At 44.0% G+C, this 20,475-nt stretch overlaps 1 protein-coding gene across 2 annotated transcripts in view; it reads right to left on the bottom strand.

The window, feature by feature from the left end:
• Window positions 1-20,475, bottom strand: part of IVNS1ABP (influenza virus NS1A binding protein) — a 65,786-nt gene that overhangs the window by 18,655 nt on the left and 26,656 nt on the right. For both annotated transcript variants that reach the window (XM_078881517.1, XM_078881516.1), the window contains 5 exons: window positions 13,222-13,394; window positions 9,130-9,205; window positions 7,723-7,896; window positions 7,220-7,345; window positions 162-269 (listed from right to left, as the gene is read on the bottom strand). In XM_078881517.1, the coding sequence (XP_078737643.1) occupies window positions 162-269; window positions 7,220-7,345; window positions 7,723-7,896; window positions 9,130-9,205; window positions 13,222-13,394 (657 nt within the window). The remainder of the gene's footprint in view (window positions 1-161; window positions 270-7,219; window positions 7,346-7,722; window positions 7,897-9,129; window positions 9,206-13,221; window positions 13,395-20,475) is intronic.

The following is a 20,475-nucleotide window of genomic DNA, read 5'->3' as shown; positions in this document are numbered from 1 at the left end:
CGTTCCTACCAGCTCCCTCCGCAGAAATGTGTTATACCCACAGAATTAACCAGGGGAGCAATGACTACTGATCGTCCCAGCTACACTACACAGATTTTCGGCGCTGCATCAGTTCGGTTACAATGTACGATCATTTGGGTAAATACGGATACAACCGTTACCTTCGTGTTATTAGCGGCATCTTCGCCCTCACTGGAACTGTCTTGCGGAGACTCAGGGTGGCTCCTTTCGAGCAGTTTGTGTTCAGCCGAAAAGTACAGCTTTTGAACCTGATCGTGTTCAACAAACACAGGACAAATGGGGGGGGGGGGAGGAAAGAGATAGCAAGGGCAAAGAGAGAGAAGGCAGAGGAGGGGGAGGGAGAGACAAGGGGCAACACTCTGTGTAGTACCTCCCAGAGCAATGTACGCCTAACGGTAGCAAAACCGCCACTCAACGCCGTCTCTGTTGAGTTGCGGTTAGCAGGCACATCTTAAGTGTGTTAGTTTTCTGTGTAGTGGTTAAGAAGAATATTGGTTTGAAAGGATGGCAACAAAGCCAGAAACGAATAGACGTTGCCGTGTTGCTGCGTATCCAGGCTGCGTGTCACGAGTTTCCCGACACGAGTTCCAAGCTTCGTCATTGACGGAAATAAAACGTCTAAGCGACCAAGGACTTTTTTCTCTGCACTAGCCGAAACTTTGCTTGTTAAAAAAATCAAGAGAAGCCATGCACTTGCATAGATTCCATAATGCTTTTAGATCCTCGGAAGTAATTAATTTGTGATAATAACATTGTCACCTCGCGATGTCACACAATGATAGGGCCACTTTAACCGGCAAGACAAAACCTTTAATAAAATTGGTCGGTCGTACAACGTTATAGTACACGTGTGCTCATAATGGGGATTATCTTTATAAGTTATTTTGAACAACCCCAACCCCATCTATTGATATCACTGTGATGTCACTGTTTTAATATGCCCATGCAGTGACATCACTGGTTTCAAATTATTTCCTCATTAACAAAGCTTCAAACGTGTGTCAGACACCCCAGGGTACAAACCTAGTTTTCTATAAGATCAGTTTTTTTTATTGGTTTCCCTTTTCAGCCAATTAAAAAAATGTGTCACATTACAAATTTGTCCCATGCATGTTTATTTATTTTAGCTCAAGCTTAATATCATGCATTTTAGATCAGATTGCTTCAGTTAACATTTTAACGACTTCTTTTTTTTCATTATTTCACAGGGCAATGTTTAGATTTTTCCTATTGCTGCGCGACCGAACCGTAATCAATTCTTAGTGCGAGTAGTTCATAAAGTCGGCTGTCAAACACAAACCGGCAAAATAACCCGACCATCATCGCCATTAACGCTGCCTTGCAATAAAAACACGTACATAGCCTGCTAACATTTAGGGAAATGACCAGCGATCTTTAAAAGATGCAAACAAGGCCACGTCCCGTAATGTTACCCTACTATGTACATACCCATTACAATGCAGTTGGCAATGACTATGGCGACAAGGTTTTACCAGCTTGAGCTTGTACTGCCAACACTTTGCGCTTAAAGAGTTTTAACGGTCGAAAGTCACACGCACAAATGCTATCTATGCCCTCCAAAAGCGCAGCAGTGAACCTGGAAAGCAAAAAAAGGGGGCGAGATTAGCAGGACAAGGGAGGAGGCGAGGGTGGGCAGCTGGTGGGAACAGGGTCTAGGTTAGGCCGGGGGGGGCGGGTAGGGGAGGAGAATGAGGAAGTTCGTGGAATGGGCTCTCAATTCCTGCGCAAGACAAGGTTTTCAAAACCATCGCACGCACGCTCGCTCACCTCGCAAACTTGACAGATCGCACACACGGACGGACCACGCGCGCGCGCGCACACACACTGCGGTGAGCGGGCAAAGATCGGGGTGTCTCATGATTAACATCGTGAATCTGGTCCAGCGAAATGACTTGAGACTTACCTCGGCAAACAGCTGCATTCGGGGGGGGAGGAAAGTTAGCGAAACAAATGATAAAATAACCCGGGCAGGGCAACCTGCCCACTTAATTTGTACTTTAAAATCCTAACAACCGCATTTTCTTCGTCTTCTGCCAGGAGCTTGCTTCAACTCAAGGGATTGATTAGTAGGAAAATAATTTAAGTCAAATAAGATGGCAGCGTCCGAACACAGCGCCTCACTGCTGCCACAAGTTGGAAAAGGAAGGTTAATCGGGTTAGCGATCTTAACCTTTTATAATAATTGGTGAAAGTAAAATATCATTCACATTTTAAAACTTAACGTTGCCGAAAAAGGTAGTGTAGAGGGGCCGGTATTTTCTTGCTTTCATTGATGACCCAAAAAAAAAAAATTCCAAAAGCTTGAAGCGGGCTTCTCATTCGAGATGATGTAAAAGTCTGAAAATATTTCTATATAATGGTGCGAACCAACACCACAAAATGTGCTAACGCTGTATAATCAACGATGGCAGAATGTGATGTGTATTGTACATCAGTACCTCGCAAAATTGGGCAGAAACCAAATCCCTCCTTGTGAAATTTGAGCGAGCGATTTCAAAAATCGTTGCTGCCAAATTAAATTATGCTTACATGCCACTAGTTTAGCCAGCCGGATTTTAGATCTTCGTGGATAAATGACGGGGCTGGTTTTGCGGTTAACTGTGCTTGACGCAGGATCATGGATGCTCTCAAAGGGGGGAAGGGTTTTCGCTCAGAAATGTAATTAGTAAAAAAAAAACCCCAACATCAAATTTAACTCTAAACTTTGCTTGGGCTCCAAATTTGCAGCCAACCAAAAAGGAGATGTAATCTTTGGACAACCCCCATCTTCGAATTCACTGATGATAGTTAAACAACCATTATCTGGAATCCCTCAAGTGTTTGGGGAAAAAAAAAAGTGTGCAGAAAATATAAAATGCCCTAAAACACCCCGTTTACTCATGAAAGGGGCTTCCGCCTACTCAAAAAGCACCCAACATCCCCGTTTGAAACCCAAGGGCCCATTCCATCACGGAGATCCACCCCTATTTGCCACAACACTGCCCACCAAGCTTGGAATAAACTTCTCCTGAGGGCCAAATGGGAACCGTAAAGTATCTTTGGCAGTGGGCCGCACATTAAAAACACACACAAAACAGACACACCCCGTAGCATTACCTAATAATTTGCGTGCCGACCAATTATAAAGGATGCTCTTGCGGTGACAGAAGCGACTGCAAACGCTAAAATTAGAAAAACAATATTCTGCCAGATTGAACATTTTCCCCTCTAGGACAAGCTTAGTGTGACCAAGAGATTATGCGCAGTGACGGATGAATATTGTTTTGATGTGGTACGGCCCAATTAACGTGGCCATCGACCCATATGAAATGAATTCCTGGACCGTAGATTCCCAATTCCTGTTACAAATGCTTCTAACCGCTAGTGCTAATCTCAGGGGAAATCTTTAACTTCTGACCCGTGTACGCAAGAAGAAATTGGTCACGGGTAGTCGGTGCATTTTATTGCCAGATGAGCAATGCTCGTCTTCTGTGCGTTGAGCTTTTCCCATCAACGCACGTTCCCAGCCAATAGGGAGGTGCTCTTGTTGGAGTGACAATATAAATTAACTTAAATTGTGCACGTGGGTACATCAACTTGCAACTGCAGCACTTGATGGTGAATCTGTGTGGTTGTTGCAGGTGCGGTGTTTCTCATGTAAAAAAAAAAAGTGTGAAATAATTGTTTTCACAAAAATGTTACTTTGTATAAAAACACGTACGTGTATGAAGAATATATAAAAAAAAAAGTCGTTACGTATCTCGTGTCAACCTGGACACCCTTGCCAACATGATGTTCCATCTCTAGGTATTGTCCAGGATAAAATATTTTCGGTAAAATGAAAAACGTGAAAAATATATTTTGGCCAATTTCTGTAGACTACATAACATGTGTGGAGTTGTCTTTCAGTAAAGATATCGGATCACTTTAACGTGCGGATTATACTTGCTGATAATTTCGTGTCCGCTCTCAGTACGATGGCATTTTAGACAGAAAAAAAATCTGTTGCTGTGCTAATTATCCATCGTAGCAAACTCGGAACTCGTTTGGCAAAAAATATTTTTTACTGACGTGGGGTGACTTAACACCCCCTCGCAAAAAGGTATCGTGTTCAGGTATGCAAAGCTGAGCCCAGCGTATAATACCAGGGTGTCCTGTCACGCTGTAATAGCAGGAGAGCTGTCGCTGAAAGGGTGACTAAGCGTGGATCTTGACATCTCGCTGGACGAATTCCATTTAATAATGCAGGCCAAGAGGTGGTGGGGGAGGGGGCGTAGGGGGGTGTGTGGGCCAGAGGGAGTTAAAAAATAATGTGTCCAAATAGATGTGGCCAAAAAAAAAGTAACTGTGTTGCTCAGTCTTTGTTTTGTTATAAAGAAGAAGAAATAGAAAATAATAAAAACGGGCGAATACTATCTACGAGCCATTCGCTCGGCTTTGGAAACGATCCAAATGGAATCTTGCAGGCTGGAGTGTCCGTTAACTTGTTCCACCACGGCGTGCCAACACTTCATCTCCACGGCAACCGCACACCTGGGACGTTGCTTACCTTTCGGTGGCTTACACCTGGGAAGGAAATTAAGTGAGAAAAAAAAACGAAAAATTAGGATCTAAATGGCTGCCACCGCTTCTGGGTTTTTCTTTTTCCCCACCCCCCCCCCCCCAAAAACCCTAAAAGAAAAAAAAGAGAGACAATACAAACGCTGCCCACTCAATAAATGTTAGGTCTCGACAAAGCAAGGGAAAAAAAAAACAGAAAACATACGAAATTAAAATCAAAGCAAGCTCATGTACGTAACACAACAAAGCCCTACCTATAAGCCACAAAAGGTACCCCCACCAGAAACCCCCCCCCCGCCCCATTAATATGCCCTTTTTTTTTGGTGTGTTATAAAGCTACGGCAAACCACATGCTTGCAATTTCATGTTTACCACGTCAATATTTTGACTTGGAGCCAAGCAGAACCCACAGCACCGGAGGCTGGGGAAGTGGAGTCTGCAAAAAGCACAACCCAAGGTAGAGAAGGCAATGCAATAACAAACAAAAAAATATAGATTAAGGGTTTCGGGTTACGTTAAGATGTAAAGACGTAGTTAGGGCCTCTTCTACTGTGGTAACACTGTATGTTTCGTACATCTTAAAAACAAAGACTAAAATCCACTCGGGGAAAGCGTTGCGGCTTCAACAAGATTGGACAAACCTCACCTGAGCATCCTGGGTGGGGGGGGGAAACAAATAGAAATAAAAAAATACTTTCCTTTGAGTTTAACCCCTATGGTTTGTTCAGGATTCGAAAATAAAAGAGAGTGAATTGAAATAAATTAAAAACAAAATAAACAAAACACCGACGATCCAGCTTATACATGTAACAACATCGCAGGAATACCATTTCTATCAAGCGGACATCATCATATTTTTAAAACATCATGAAAACGTTGTTTTGTTCACGTAAAAAACACATACAAACGCACGTCCCCTTCTTAACCAAGTCTCAAACATTCTGTAAACTGCGCGGAGGCAACCACGTACGCAGTTTGCGGGCAGCGATCAATAACCATAGGCAGCTCGCGTGACATGATCGATTACTGTTTGCCCCCTTTGGTCAGGTGCCCAAAAGCTGAAACCACAGCAATACGAAGCAATTGAAAATGCAGCCAATCTCACTCAAGTTGCCCTTCACCGCCATCAAACACTACCCCAGCAAAAAATTCAACACGAGCATGTCTGTCTTGCCCAGTGCAACGCATTGCATTAGGTCGTTAAGAAAAATGTTAACGGAAAAGCGACGAGCATGAGGCGGGACCCACATCTCATACAGACCGTTGTTTACGTGCCGATGCCTAAGCGTTTGGGGGTTCCTGACCGCCAAGGATTCACCGCGATCCATGACAACGACGCTGCCCTTTTATAAAAACGCTCTCTCTCGGTGAGCTCATGCAGGAGGTCGTACGGCAACAGACAATTGCACCTCGCGCACACACACACACACACGCCGCCGCCTGCGTACACAGCGGCCCTGACAACCAGATTCGTCGTTGCTGTTGTGTTCATTAAGTGAAACCAACCAGGATACTTTTGCAGCAGTGTTACTTAACACTCAACTAACGAGCTGGTTCACGATTGGTGACCGTCTCATCGTCGCCTACAATGCAACGACAGCAAGCCACAATATAGTGTGGAAAGATGCAACCCAAAAATAAACACAAGAGTTCTTATCCTATAAATACTTATCCTAGGATGTGATACACAAGTTTAAAGCTCGTTAATGAGGGCTAAATACTTTTTTAAATTAGGCCCAGCAAATGTGCCACAGTGTTATATTGACATCACTGCTGAGGTAAGAAGACGTTTTGGAGTTGATAGCGCAAGCGACGCCATAACGATGGGTTTTTGACCACAACGATACAGACTTTAAAATAAAAATCATTAACGAAGCTTCACACTTGTTTTGGCGAGGTCAGGATTCAAAGCTTAGGTTATGCATCTACAACAAAATAAGAAATTAGTTCTTTAGGCTGCATCTTCCTTCAGAGATTCCAAAGTTGATGTGCAATAAAATTAAGGATTCTCAATCTACAGGTCGAATTCCCTTTGCAACAAATGTGTCTCAATGCACACTACCATCTGAACAGGTGAAAAAAAACGCCTTGAAACTCGACCATCGTGCACAATTTTAAACTATTCAAAGTCATTGTTGGAACTTAACCGTGGTCCATTTGAAAATGTAGCTCGCCAGCACATTAAAAGACCAAATTCTTTCGAACGTCAGCACCAGCGTAAAATTGCCCTGCTGCGTAGCCAAATAGCTACAAACGGCAAAGTGCTGCTACACAACTCTACAAGTAGCAGGCTGATTATCTACAAATCAGCCGACGCAATCGCAAAAGTCACAGCGCATTTTCTCTACCCACGGATTTTTACGTACGGCAAGCGTAACAAAAAATAAACTGGCAACAGCACATCCACCTAAATAAAACGACGCTGCAAAAATCTCCTGGTCGGTTACGGTTATGGCTGAGCAGGGGCGGGCGTGTAAGCGGAGAGAAAGAAGAGGGGTTGGAGGAAAAAGTGAGGGAGAGACAGCGATGAATGACAAATGCAACGCGCCCTGGTGCTAGACGCGGTTGTGATCGTTTTCTCCGTAAGCCCCCCCCCCCCGACCTCCCACCAATATGGGCGGCGAGGCACCCCACAAACCTTCTGCAGGAGGTCTTCCAGACGCTCGCCCTTCTCCCAGATGCAGCGCTGCACCCAGTCTATCACCTTGGTGCAGAGTTTGCCGTTACTGGGCAGCCAGACGTTTTCTTCCAGCACCACTTCCACCTGACGTCAACAGAAAACGAACCGGTTAACTTGTCAAGTTCATCACCGTTATCATCATTTATAGGGGGGGCTTCATTGTCGAACGTGTTATCTTAGTCGCCGTCATCTTGACCACTCAATGGATTGTCACGATTCAGTGTCAACATTGTTATATTGTCCTTAATCTTCCAATACTCATTTGAAAACTCATTTTTTGAGAACTGCTTTGTGTGTTTGCAGTCCTTTCCCTGCACCTCCAATAAGCACTGTTGGCTACGTACGGAGAGAAAGAAGTTCAACGTACATACATACAAGACATCTGGCTATGCATGGTGGAAGAGTAGCCCAAATAACCTCTCAAGGTCTCAAAAGGGTCCGAAAAAGCTCACGGTTCTTACCTGCAGGCGAGGCAGCTTGAGGAACTCTTCCCCTTCGGAAATCTCCACCAGGTGGCTTTGGATGAAGGCGTCCACCTGGGCGAGCAGGCGCGAGTCATCCATGTGGCCCGCGAAGTTTCGGTACGAGATGCAGTTGGTGCCGTCGACGCAAGACAGAAGGTAGTCTCCGCACACCTGCTCCCGGAGAAGTACGACCAGCATAATGATGAGAGGATGTTTTGAAGCGCAGGCTAACCCTCGCCAGAGGTCGCAACCGGGTACCCGATACCCGTACCCTACCCGATACTCTGCTACCCGTACCCGGCCGGGTACGGGTAGCCGTTTGAGACCCTGGTGCGGCCGGGTACGGGTAAGGAATCAAAACCCGTTTGCAACCTCTGAACCTCGCCTATTCGTACCGAGACAAGGAAACTTCTACGCCAGTGTTCTTCGCTAATTTTCAGAAGGTGGGGGGGGCTTTCACCGATAAAACATCATCAGCGCGAGGACCCCACACATTTGAAACCATTGGGGGTTAACAGCACGATGATGGGGGTGTTTTCACATTTGTGTATTGTCGGGGGCCGCACGCAAGGCCACCAGGGGCCCACCAGTGGCCCGTGGGCCTTGCGATGAAGAACACTGCTCTACGCCAACCAAGACGGCTGGGCCAGCGTGTAAGAGGAGGTCAAAATATCTTCCTAGAGGCGATCTCTAAAAGTCCTTCTAGTGGAGGTCTTTCTGCAAGCGGTGGCATCAACAGAGCACCTGGCTACACACACAAATCCTACCGCAGTGGTGAGATGTTAATTCCCTCGCCTGGTATGTAGGAGGTCATGGGTTCGATTCCAACCCCGATGCCTGTTGTATATTTGGAGTTTGCATGGATTTTTATCCGGGTCCTCTGGTTATTCTCTCCACATTTAGAAACATGCGTTTAGAGTATTTGACTGCTATAAATATCCACATAACCTACTATCATTTGTGGCCAGGTCGCTTCTGAAAGAGAGCCATTTAGCCGAGTGGGCCTTACTTGGTGAAATAAAACTTAGTTTGTTTAGTTTTATACGTCTTTCAAAACTTTTCTTTCACTTTTCTCCCCCCACCTCCAGTAGCCATGTGAATGTCAGGGTACAGAAGAGAAGGAAACATTTAAAACGAAGCAATTTTGTGTTCCCCCTTGGGTCGCCAGAATAGCAGAGACCACTCCAATGTCTGTCGTCTTGGAGGGCGGTTACTGAGAGAGGCATTGGGAGTTGTCTCCATGAGATAAAGGGCAGATCTTGGTCGGCTGTGCAGCAGTGATCTGGCAGAAGGTAGGAGGCGCTGTTGGCGAGGTGTGGTGGCATCAACGGCTCTGGCCACGGTTGTTACATCTTGATCTTGAATTACGGAGGGAAAGAAAAACAAACGCTCGTGGAGTTTTACCTGTCTCACGCGGTCCATCTTCAGCTTCTTGGCAGCAGAGTACACATCCTTCACCAGATCAATAGAGGCTTCCAGCCTGAAACGCAGCACACGTAGTCAGCACCAGGGCACCGTAATGTAAACAAAAACTGGACAAAAATACAGAACCATCCACCCCACATTACACGCTCCACCCACAGCATCGGATGACAACGTCCTAAGTAAATGGGTGAGGAACCTTTTCCTTATGGAGAGTTGAATAGGGACTTCAAATGCCATTGGAGGGAAATACAGTAAAACCTCGTTATTCGAACATTCGTAATTGGGGATAATTCGGCACGGCTGCGATTCATATTAGTAACTCGCCACGAGCCAAAAATTGCCGTATCGAATGGTCCATTTTCGGCACGGCGCGTGGAGCGATGACGCGCGCCACGACCAAAACAATTACTCTGTCTGGTGGCGGCGCGCGTGGTGAGCGTTAGTGCGGACCTGTTGCTTTGGACTTTACCCTACTTGTGCACTCTATGCAAGCCAACCCTCTCAGAAGTGTCATCTACTCCTACATCAAGAAGTAATAGAAAGGGACCCAAGTATAAATCCCTTGTTCTGCGAGACAAATCCAAAGTTTTGGATAGAATTGATGCAAGTGTGTCAATGCGTACGGTGCGTGAAAAATTTGGGAAAAACATTGGGACAGGAGGCATTGGGGAGTAACCATTGTTGATAATTTGGAATACCCGTGACGTCACTCCACGTTGACCAGCCCCACTCAATAATCATGAGCAGGTGACGTCACTCCACATCGAACAGCCCCCCTCATTAATAATTATTTTAAGGTGATGTCCTCCAAATGGACACTCCCCCCGCATTCATAATTAGCGGCTGACGTCACTCCACATGGGGGGGGGGGGCGAGGCGCCTCCTCCCCCCTCCCTCGGCATCAACTGACAACCCTCAATACAAAGGCAGAACCCTCACGTCACGCAATCTCCGTAACGCCATTGAGACATTGAAGTAAAAAAAACGTCATGATGAACAGGGGATAATAACCTTAAAATGAAATAGGTCTGTGTCACCACGCCCTTATAAACTGTACACGCATTAATGCAATGACTATCAAGTCGGTCTGCTTTTCGCTTGCAAGTTTCAGATATACTGCAATACACCTGTCCTTGGACGGGCAAAAGGCTAGTTTTGGATAATTCAGCAAGGCCAGAGCCCCATGTGCGTCGAATTCACAAGGGTTTACTGTACATCAAAAACACATTATGTAACTGCAAGAGGGCTTTCTAGTGACCGAAGCCACCGCGCACGCTAAAATTATAAAATGGTCTTGCCAGGTTGAAGATATTCTCCAGTTCTCGAATAGTACAATAAGCACTTTTGCAAGTAAAATGTAACAATTATGCTCGTCAGAAAACGCACAAAAATAATTTAGTATTTATAAAGTGCCTATATCTTAAGCACTACTTCAAGATGCTGCACAAGATAGGGGGGGCAGCTGCATTCCAGAGGGTGGAATATGGAGACATTGGAGGAATGCATTGCAATATGGATAGAGATAAGCTTATGGGCGTTAAAAATGGTAGACAGAGATAAGAGAAAAACAAATATTGCGATAGATAAGAATGGCGTTCAGAAATTTACACGTTAAATGAGTGAAGACAAAGCGGGACTTGAACAGGGAGAGTGAGCAGCAGATATTTAAGGCTTAATTTCAGCGAAAGTCTGTTCGGGTCAGTAATACAGAAAATATTTCCGTACTTGGCAAACCAGATCCAGTATACTTTATTTTATTCTGGTAGGTAACCTCCTGGTTACACCAGCCCACAGGGGATTATTGTGTCCGTCGTGTAGGGAGGGTGGGGTGGGGCTGGTCACCCCGTGGTGCCCTTATAAAACTCAACGTTTAACCTACTCACGCCGGCTTGTGCTCGCCCTCACAGTCGGGAATATACCACGCCGCCGTTGACCCTGGCCATTGACCGAGCAACCCAACGTTCCTACCAGCTCCCTCTGCAGGAATGTGTTGGCTGTGGCTACTAGCCAGGAAGTGACTACCTCCAGTCTACCAGTGACCTGGCAAATATTCAGGCGAGCTATTAAGCTCTAGGAAGCGGCCATAAAGTAAAGTAGAGATATCCAGAGTGAGGCCATCAGAACAAAAAAAAACTACCGTGGTTCTGCATGTTAAAGTGAAGACTTTGTAAATAATCCATCTGGGTCCCACTTTAATAAAAAACTATGGAGCATATGGTTTAGAATCTGAAGGTTTTAAGTTGCCAATCATCCCTAAAAAGGTCAATAAAGTAGGTACCATACACAAATGTAAAGATTCAGCCTTAAATATAGGCCCATAGACGGAGACAAATTTCTTTCTCGCGTTGCTTCTTAAGATGCAGTCGCGTTTAGACGCCATAAAAATCCACTTTGTAGTGTACAGTAAAAACCCTCTTAACGACCACCCCTGTCAATGGCTAATTTCTGCACGACAGACCTCCATACAGCCCAATGCGTTTACAAATCTGGCTGTCGCCTGATGAAACTAGTTATAATTACTGGCGAAACGTCGTACTTATGATTGTAAATGTTGTGGCTTGGCTCTCCAACATAACGGTGTGACTAATTAATGCATTGATTAACCGAGTTTCTTTTAACATGTTTATAATGTTGTTAGCATCTTCATGAATTCATATCCATTGTTTAAATATTATAAAGGACGTTTATTTGGGTGAAAAAGGATAGCTCTCGATGCTATCGGAACGAATTAAGCCTTTAACGTGTATTTCCGATGCTCGGTTAACGACCAAAATCACTTCACGACCGATTTCGTGGAACCAATTACCGTCGTTAAGAGGGGTTCTATTGCATATTACCGCAAGTACTCGGCTCATTGATACCATGGTTCCACCACACACACTGCAGGTCACAACACCTCAAAAATAGAGCTCTGCATCTTCCCATAGTCTCTTTTCCTAGGCTTCTTGCAATAACCTTGGTAAATTCAAGAAGTGTGTTAACTCTTTATCTACTAGGACTTTGATGGTGCCGTTTGTTGCTGTCCGCACGGTGTTTTGGGCCTTTGGCTCCACGTAAAGTAGCTGTGTTTAATTTTTTTTTAGTCTACAATGGCTACGTGATTTTTGGGCTGCATTTTCATGGTACGAGTGTTGAACTTAAAGCCGTACGTGGCCGACCTTACTATTTGGCGGTGCGGGCCAAAGGTCCCTTCTACGTGACTTTACCGAAAGAACCAAGAATACACAAAAACTGTTTAAATAAAATAGGTGTGTTCAATCTAGATTTAAAAGTGCATAGCTCCAGTGGCATCTTAATACATAATTTAAAGGCAGAAGATGCAAATCACAAACCAAGGCCTGGCCTGGCGTATCGCTCCATCTTTCGATGGTTCCATGAGCGACAACTCAGGACAAGCGTGTGTGCTAGGATAGGTTCCTATTCTTAGGTTTTTTCGGTAAAGTCACGTAGGTAAAAAATTAAATTAAAATTAATAAAAGTAAAATAAAATCACGACGTTTTGGAGGCAACACAAGCTTCCGTCTTCAGGTGGAACCGTCACAGCCACGACAGCTGTATCAAGTAAATGAGAGATTACAAGAGATACCACTCCGTATATATAATGGTTGAGGGGGGGAAGGGCCATGAACGGCACACTTTTTATTAATATGGTAAGGTGAGGCTTAAGACTAAGAATAGACTGCATAACAAAAGACTGAGCCTTTGTTATGGAGAGGTGTGGTTTGTGACTATGCCTAGCTTACATAACAAAAGTGTGAAAAAAGAAAAACTAAAACTGGTAAAACAAAACTGGCTGTCTATCAGTAACCTGTAAGTTGTCTGTCAAATAAGATGGTCCAAATAAGTGTAGTTAAATCTCTTTTGCATGGTTAATCACATCTTTCCAATGATTAATCAGTTTGTAACCAGTTTGTAACAATCATCACGGTTATTTTATTTTATTTTACTTTTATTAATTTTAAATTTTTTTACCTACGTGACTTTACCGAAAAACCTAAGAATATGAATCCTTGCAGTCACGAAAGCTTCAAGTCTAGAACCAGGATAGGTTGGCGGCCCGGGCAAGCGTACCGTGCGGTGTAGGCGTAGTTGAGCAAAATCTCCATGGCCTCGGGGTTGAGATCCTCAAAGCGGATCATGGAGCAGCCGGTGTTGTCCAACACTTCGCTGTTGAAGGCTTCAAACAGGTAAGGGCTGGAGCAGGCCAGCACAGCGCGGTGGGCGTAGATCTCATGCCCGCACACCTGTTAACAGACACGATGGTCACCCTCTATAATCTTAACAGGCTATGGGAACCTCATTTGCCAGTTAAAATATGATAATTGGTTTTTTACCCTTCTATCTGGCAACAAAACTGACACCTTTTACCAAGGAGTCATGTTTGCATAGATCGCAATACCTGCAGTCATAATGCAAACAAAAGACATAACTCTGACAATGTGTACGGTCCTTGAAGTTGATTGGTCCACACCCGAGACAGCTTTCCTGAGAGCCTAGTCTCACATGGGTTGGACCAGATGAAAGCTGTCTCGGGTGTGGACCAATCAACTTCAAGGACAGTGCACATTATCAGAGTTATGTCTTTTGTTTGTATTATGACTCCTTGTAAAAAGGTGTCAGTTTTGTTGCCAGATAGAAGGGTAAAAAAACAATTATCAACTTAACAGGCTGTTTAGGGAAGTGCTGTTAGAGAGCTCTATGAAGGTGAACACGGCACACGAGGTGGTGGTGTGAACACCACCACGCCTGGCCGCCTTCGTCTCGCCAGTACCAATGTTTAGACACCGCACCAGGTGCACATTTAAGGCAGAGTTGACCTAGGAGAGGCCCAGGATTGGTTTAGATATTTGTGATTGATGTTGGCTACGAGCGGGAATAGAGCGCGTGCAGTGCGCCAACTACCACTACCGCTCACCAGTGTGTGTGTGTCTGTGTACCAGCCAACACGCACATGCACCACACACGCCATTCATTCTTTGCAGAGTTCCCAAAAAAACATGAAGGGCATCAAAAATCCAAGTGTCATGGTTTGTAGAGGGATTTGTTGTTATTTGGCGTAATTATTTAAAACACAAATCTCCCTTATATAAAGTAAATATGGTCCCATAGGGTTCTTAATTTCTTATAATTAAAAGGCTCCTAATATGTCAGGAACTAATTGTGCAAACCTTCATTGCCCATTTGTAATGTCACTTTTATGTAATAATAATTTCTTATTAACCGTGTAATACATGCGTTTATGCGATTAAATAAAAACAGACCTTTATATGTTCAACCTAGGTCATGAGTAAGAGACGTCTTTTTGGAAGAATGCTAACAAGTACTGTACTTTTCATTCCATTAATTTCACAACCAAGTATAAATAATATCAACAGCACTTTAACAAAACAGTAAATTGAAAACCGGATTTAAAAAACAAAAGCCCAATTAGATTGTTGGGAATAAACTGTTCAAATCCAACAAAGCACATAGAGGACAAAGCTCATGTTTTTGCCAACGCGTGTCATAATACAAAACAAACATGTTTACATGTAGCCAAACAAGGGAACAAAAAACACCAATTGCGTGCACGGCTGTATTTAGAACTGGCTGGCAGATTTCACGAAACAGCTTCGATGCTTTGTTTCCCCTCAATGCTAAACCATTTAAAAATATTTTTCGATTTAAAGCTTTCGTGACTGCAGGGATTCATCTTCTTGGTTCTTTCGGTAAAGTCACGTAGAAGGGAAGTAATTCCTTTCTACGTGACTTTACCGAAAGAACCAAGACATTTAAAAATACTACGGTCATTGGCAAGTGTATAATGCGTCAATTAATTTAATAAGATGGAATCTCTGGCACGCAAATACATGCAGTAATTTGTGCAATGCACTAACCGCGGCTTGTTACGAAATCACATGGAATGCCTGTGACCCTATCGAATCTTAGAAGCTAGGCAGTATTGGGCCCGTATCGTGCTTGAAATGGGCGACTGCCACGCACATCAGCTCGTTATCGGCTGCGGGGCTGCTTTGTGGGCAGCAGAGGGCAGTGCAGAATTTTTGTTCATCTTTGCCTTCAACAAGCACCGACCATATTTTTTACTGGCAAATGTGGTTCCAATGGTCTAAATGCTTACCCCGAGCTCTCATACTCTGATGGTGCATTGTCTTTGAGTTGTGCACCTTTTGGCGTCATCTGGTGCAACACCATGTCAGACTAGGCTCTAAGGAAAGCTGTCTCAGGTGTGGACCAATCAACTTCAAGGACAGTGCACATTATCAGAGCAAACATGACTCCTTGTAAAAAAGGTGTCAGTTTTGTTGCCAGATAGAAGGGTAAAAAAACTATTATCATATTTTTTACTGGCAAATGAGGTTCCAATGGTGAAGCACTGACCAGTACGGAGAAGAATTACCGCCAAATATCCACCAGAGACCCGCGGAAACAAGGGGAGGGCCCCTCGTTTATCAGTGGATTGATGAAGGAGCTGAACGTGTACACACACACACGACTGAACTCGCTGAATACTAAGTAAAATCAAATCACCATCCTGATTTTGTGCGAGAGCCTTGCAAGAGTGGCAACAACAGCATGGTCAACCTTTTCCACCATCCACGTGAATTCAAACACTTGTAATGTGTGTACTTGAAGAGTTGTAGCCCTGCAAGAACTTGCTTGTGCCCCTACTGGTGGAATGGCCTCCACTATTAGAGTCCAGTGTGCAGAGACCCCTTTACAGCACGGCAGTGTGGTATGTGGAAAGAATCCGTTGATAATTTGCTACGTTCATTTTTGGGATGGAAACAACTTAAGAGCGAACTCGCATGAACACAGCAGAGGCCGGCCTGCATCCAGTTTTGCAAGTTATGTCCAGTCTCCGATTACACCTATTTTGAGAGCAGTGGAATTGGGGAAGTAGAACTTAGCTGGGACAGTGGGGCGCCAGAGCAGTGAACTTACATGGGCCATTCCACCTTTGAAAACATAAAAAAATTAACCCGTAAAAACAAAGTTTTTCACTATAAGTCCTTTATATGCGTGGCGGCTAGAGTTCTCTCGTCCTCTGGCTTGAGATGGCTGCCACCTATGGGTCAGATGATTGCCTGCCACCATTAAGCAATAGCTAATTAAATATTTATTTATTTTTCCTAAAATGTTGAAAGTTTTGGAAAAAATTTTCACGAAAATAAATTCACACACGAGTCTGTGTGCAAAATGTCAGCTCGATTGGATCACGGGAAGTGGGTTAAAAAACGACCAAAAGATTTGCACGGTCGTAAGCGCGCAAGCAAGTGAACTTAATATAAAGGATTTAAATATATTCGACTACCATTCAAAAGCAACCAAAGTCCACCTGTAAAGGATTCAACCATGAAAGAGAATGTTTTTATTGCAACAAAATTTAGGGATCGGATCGTTAAATGAGATCTTAAAATTTCAGGGAGATGGAGCAGTGTGGTACAGTGGTTCACGCACTACATTATCCAGCTATAATCAGAGTTTGAATCCCAGCCATGGTTAACATTAGTGGCGAGCGATTTCTGCATCGGTCCTGGGCCCCAACCTCATCAGCCAGCCTGCCTCGTGAAATACGGTCACCCAATCTGCATGATCGACAAGGTATGGGGAGGCCTGCATATAGTGGTAATTTATTCTGTTACCTTTAGGATAATTGTACAAATGAGATGGAATACAGAACCATTTCGACAAACTATACATGAAAGTTATGCAGTTCCCAAATCAAATCATGACCCCTGGATCAAGTAAAGTTATCAAAGTGCTGGAAGACATGGGTCGATTGTTAAATGTCTATAGCCTATTAAGGAGTGATGTTACAATTGCTGATCGTGAACATAATCATTGCTGAGCACCACCCTTGCCGCCATAGGACTGAAGTAGAAGTGATATAAAGTACATGATAGGCGAAGACTTTTCTGATTAGTCAGCCATCACAATTGGATGAGAACAGAAAGGTCAGCGAGTCGGCAGTATAACAAAAAAAAGCAAGCTGGTGAGAACATAGTTTTAGTCTGCGTAAACCAATTGCATTCACAGCAGGTGCTGGCTAGACTGTTCTTAAGGTTACTGAAAATTGACATTTTAAAAGAAGCTGTGCGTGCACACACAAGCACACCAGCTCATGTAAATGAAGCAGTGAGAGAGACATGAGAAGTTAGGGGTTTTCGGTAAAGCTTGTCAAAACTAGAAAATCCTTTCCTGGCATCATGCGGATATCCCCAACTACCACCAAATTTGTTTTAGTAAATCTTGTCAAGAACCAGTTCCACATACTGACAAACCTGTCAAAACACCACAGTTTGATCGGCAAGTTCGCATGTGTTGGGGTAAAGTGTGGGCACACTCACACCCTCTTCCAAGATGCCTTAGCCAAAACGCAATAGGTCAAATACCATCTTAAGAGGGGGCTCTCTCTTGAGATCTCTCTCGTGGAGGTCCTTCTGTTGCCACACAGCAGGGCTGCTCCTTGAACTTGGAGTTAAATTCTAGATTTGAAGCTTTCGTGACTGCAAAGATTCATATTTTTAGGGTTTTTTTTCAGCCGCACCACCTCTACATAACAGAAGGCTCAGTCCCATTTACATGCACCTTTACATTATCCGCACCTAGTTTACACAACAAAGGCTCATTCCTAACAGCGTGCTTCAGCCGCACCGAAACCTCACAAAAATAATATTCAGGGCCTACACCTTGGCTCCTCCCACCCTCAACCAGCATATATACAAGAACTGTTTTCTTGGAATATCTCTCACTTGATACAGCCATCGTGCTGTGACGGTCCCACCTGAAGACGGAAGCTTGTGTTGCCTCCGAAACGTCGTGATTTTTATTTTACTTTTATTAATTTTAATTTTTTACCTACTTGGACTTAAACTCCGTGCCCCGAGTGGAGTCCCAGTCACAACGAACACCAGCAGCTAGCCATAATCGGAACTCGTTGTAGACCACCAAACCTACATTGACTAGCTTGGTGAAGTATGGTCAAGCAAACCCTCTTAACTGAAATGGTGCAGGGGAAAGCCATTAATCTACCAGTAGCTTGGGCAAAGGGCTATAAATTACTATATTACAGTATAGTTCAGTGTGGCCTTGGTAAGTGTGACTGTTCCTGGAACAAATTCAAGCATTCCTTATGCTTGTCTGCATTCAAAAAGGCAAGCAGCCAAGATATCAGCACGGTTTAATTATTTTTTACAATGGTAAATAAAGCGCTTTTTAAAACCTTTTAGTTTGAGTAGGGTTTAAAACACATCAATCAGCAAACATTGTGCATACCTTCATGCTACAAGCCAACACCACCTTTATATCTATTCCAGATGGCTCTGAACTTGTGAATAAATTGGGACCGATGCGCTAAAAATCCCGCTTTTCAAACCAAATTATATTCTTGGTTTTTTCGGTAGTCACATAGATGGGAAATAAAATCAAAATAAAACATAATAAAATCTAATTCTCACGACGCTTTATTTTTATTATTTTTCTTCTACGTCACTTTACCGAAAGAACCAAGAAGATGAATCCCTGCAGTCACAAAAGCTTTAAATCGAAATTTTAATTCAAATTATATTCAAAGTTTTCCCGTCACCGTGGGATTCTGCCATGGTGTCATGATTAGCACACTGGATTACAATCCAGGAGGTTGTCAAGTCGATTCAATCTCTGGGCATGGCAGTCCCCAAGCCTCGGTCGACCCAGCAGTATAAATAGGTATGCGCCGCAGCTATTCGATAGGAAGGTTGGTTGTGTGGTGGAGTAAAATGTGGGTACTAACACTTCTTCTAAGCTGTATGACCAGCGTGGAAGTGGCCAAAATACCCTCAAGGAGACACTCTAGAGCTCTCTCGTGTCAGTTTCTCTGCCAGCAGTAGTGTGCATGCAGGAAAATGCAGGGCTGTAATTGACAGCAAAATATTGGCAACAGGAACTTTATATATTAGTTTATACATTCTTATCACCTGCACTTCAGTCCATGAATAAACAGCATATGGAGTTGTGGCATAATTGTTGCAATACATATTTTTACGCAATATTTTCAAACCAAAATGTTCCCGTTACGGTGACAACAAGCACAGCAAGTACAGCCCCCGCTGTGCTTATTTTAATACATTACCTACGAAAACAAACACTTTTATTTTAAACAAAGTCTTATCACTGCTTGTCAACTCGTTCAGTATCGGGCGGTTGTGGACGTGTACCAGAGATCGCAACCGGGTACCCGATACCCGTACCCTACCCGATACCCGGCTACCCGTACCAGGCCGGGTACGGGTAGCCGTTTGTGACCCTGGTGCGGCCGGGTACGGGTAAGGAATCAAAACCCGTTTGCGACCTCTGACGTGTACCACGCGATGCAAAAAAAACCCTCGAGTTGAAAATAACCTGAACCCCGTCAAAGGAGGAGGAGCATGACACCGACTGCCCCTTTGCGTGGGGTGAGACGCGTCATCGGGGCTTGCGGCACGGACACCGATAAACTTTATACAGACAAGAGGTGAACAACTGGCTCAGCAGGTCAATTGCCGTGTCAGCACTCGGGGCCAGGAACATTGAGATCCACGCTTCAAATTTGGGTTGCAGCTAGCAGTGATTAACCCAGGCTCTCAAGCGTAGCGAGCTGATCGTTTCAGCCTGGTAACTTATGTCTAGGGGGGGGATCTAATTAACTTTGGTTTGACACTTAAATTGCTTGTATTCCATCTTTGAAAATTAACCACTTTTTGTTTCATTTTTAAATCCTTTATATTAAGTTCGCTTGCTTGCGCGCTTACGACCGTGCAAATCTTTCGGTCGTTTTTTAACCCACTTCCCGTGATCCAATCGAGCTGACATTTTGCACACAGACTCGTTGTGCGTGACAATTTATTTTCGTGAATTTTCTTCCATAACTTTGCACTTTTTAGGACATTTTTTTTATATTTAATTACCAATTGCTTAATGGTGGCAGGCAATCATCTGACCCATAGGTGGCAGCCATCTCAAGCCAGAGGATGAGAGGACTCTAGCCGCCACGCATATAAAGGATTTATAGTGAAAAACTTTGTTTTTACGGGTTAATTTTTTTATGAGACAAACATCTCCGTAGAACAGTACGTGAGAAGATGCATCGCCTAATGTGGATCAAGAGGCAACTTGGAAGACACCTCTCAGCAGCGGTTCTGTGAAATCTCATTCCACAGGCCGTTCCCAAACGTGGGGTGGATGCATTGCTAAATGCGAGAGTTCGATGGAAATGTCTTCGTGCCATACGACAAGAGAGTGGTAAAAAACACGTGGAACAAATGTGGGAAAATTAAATAAACAAAAAATGTGGATTCACATAGCATC

This window comes from Lampetra fluviatilis, chromosome 61 (genome assembly GCF_964198595.1).
Source record: "Lampetra fluviatilis chromosome 61, kcLamFluv1.1, whole genome shotgun sequence".
Lineage (NCBI taxonomy): Eukaryota > Metazoa > Chordata > Hyperoartia > Petromyzontiformes > Petromyzontidae > Lampetra > Lampetra fluviatilis.
The sequence above is the reverse complement of the archived record's forward strand: the minus strand, read 5'-3'. Positions and strand labels throughout refer to the sequence as shown.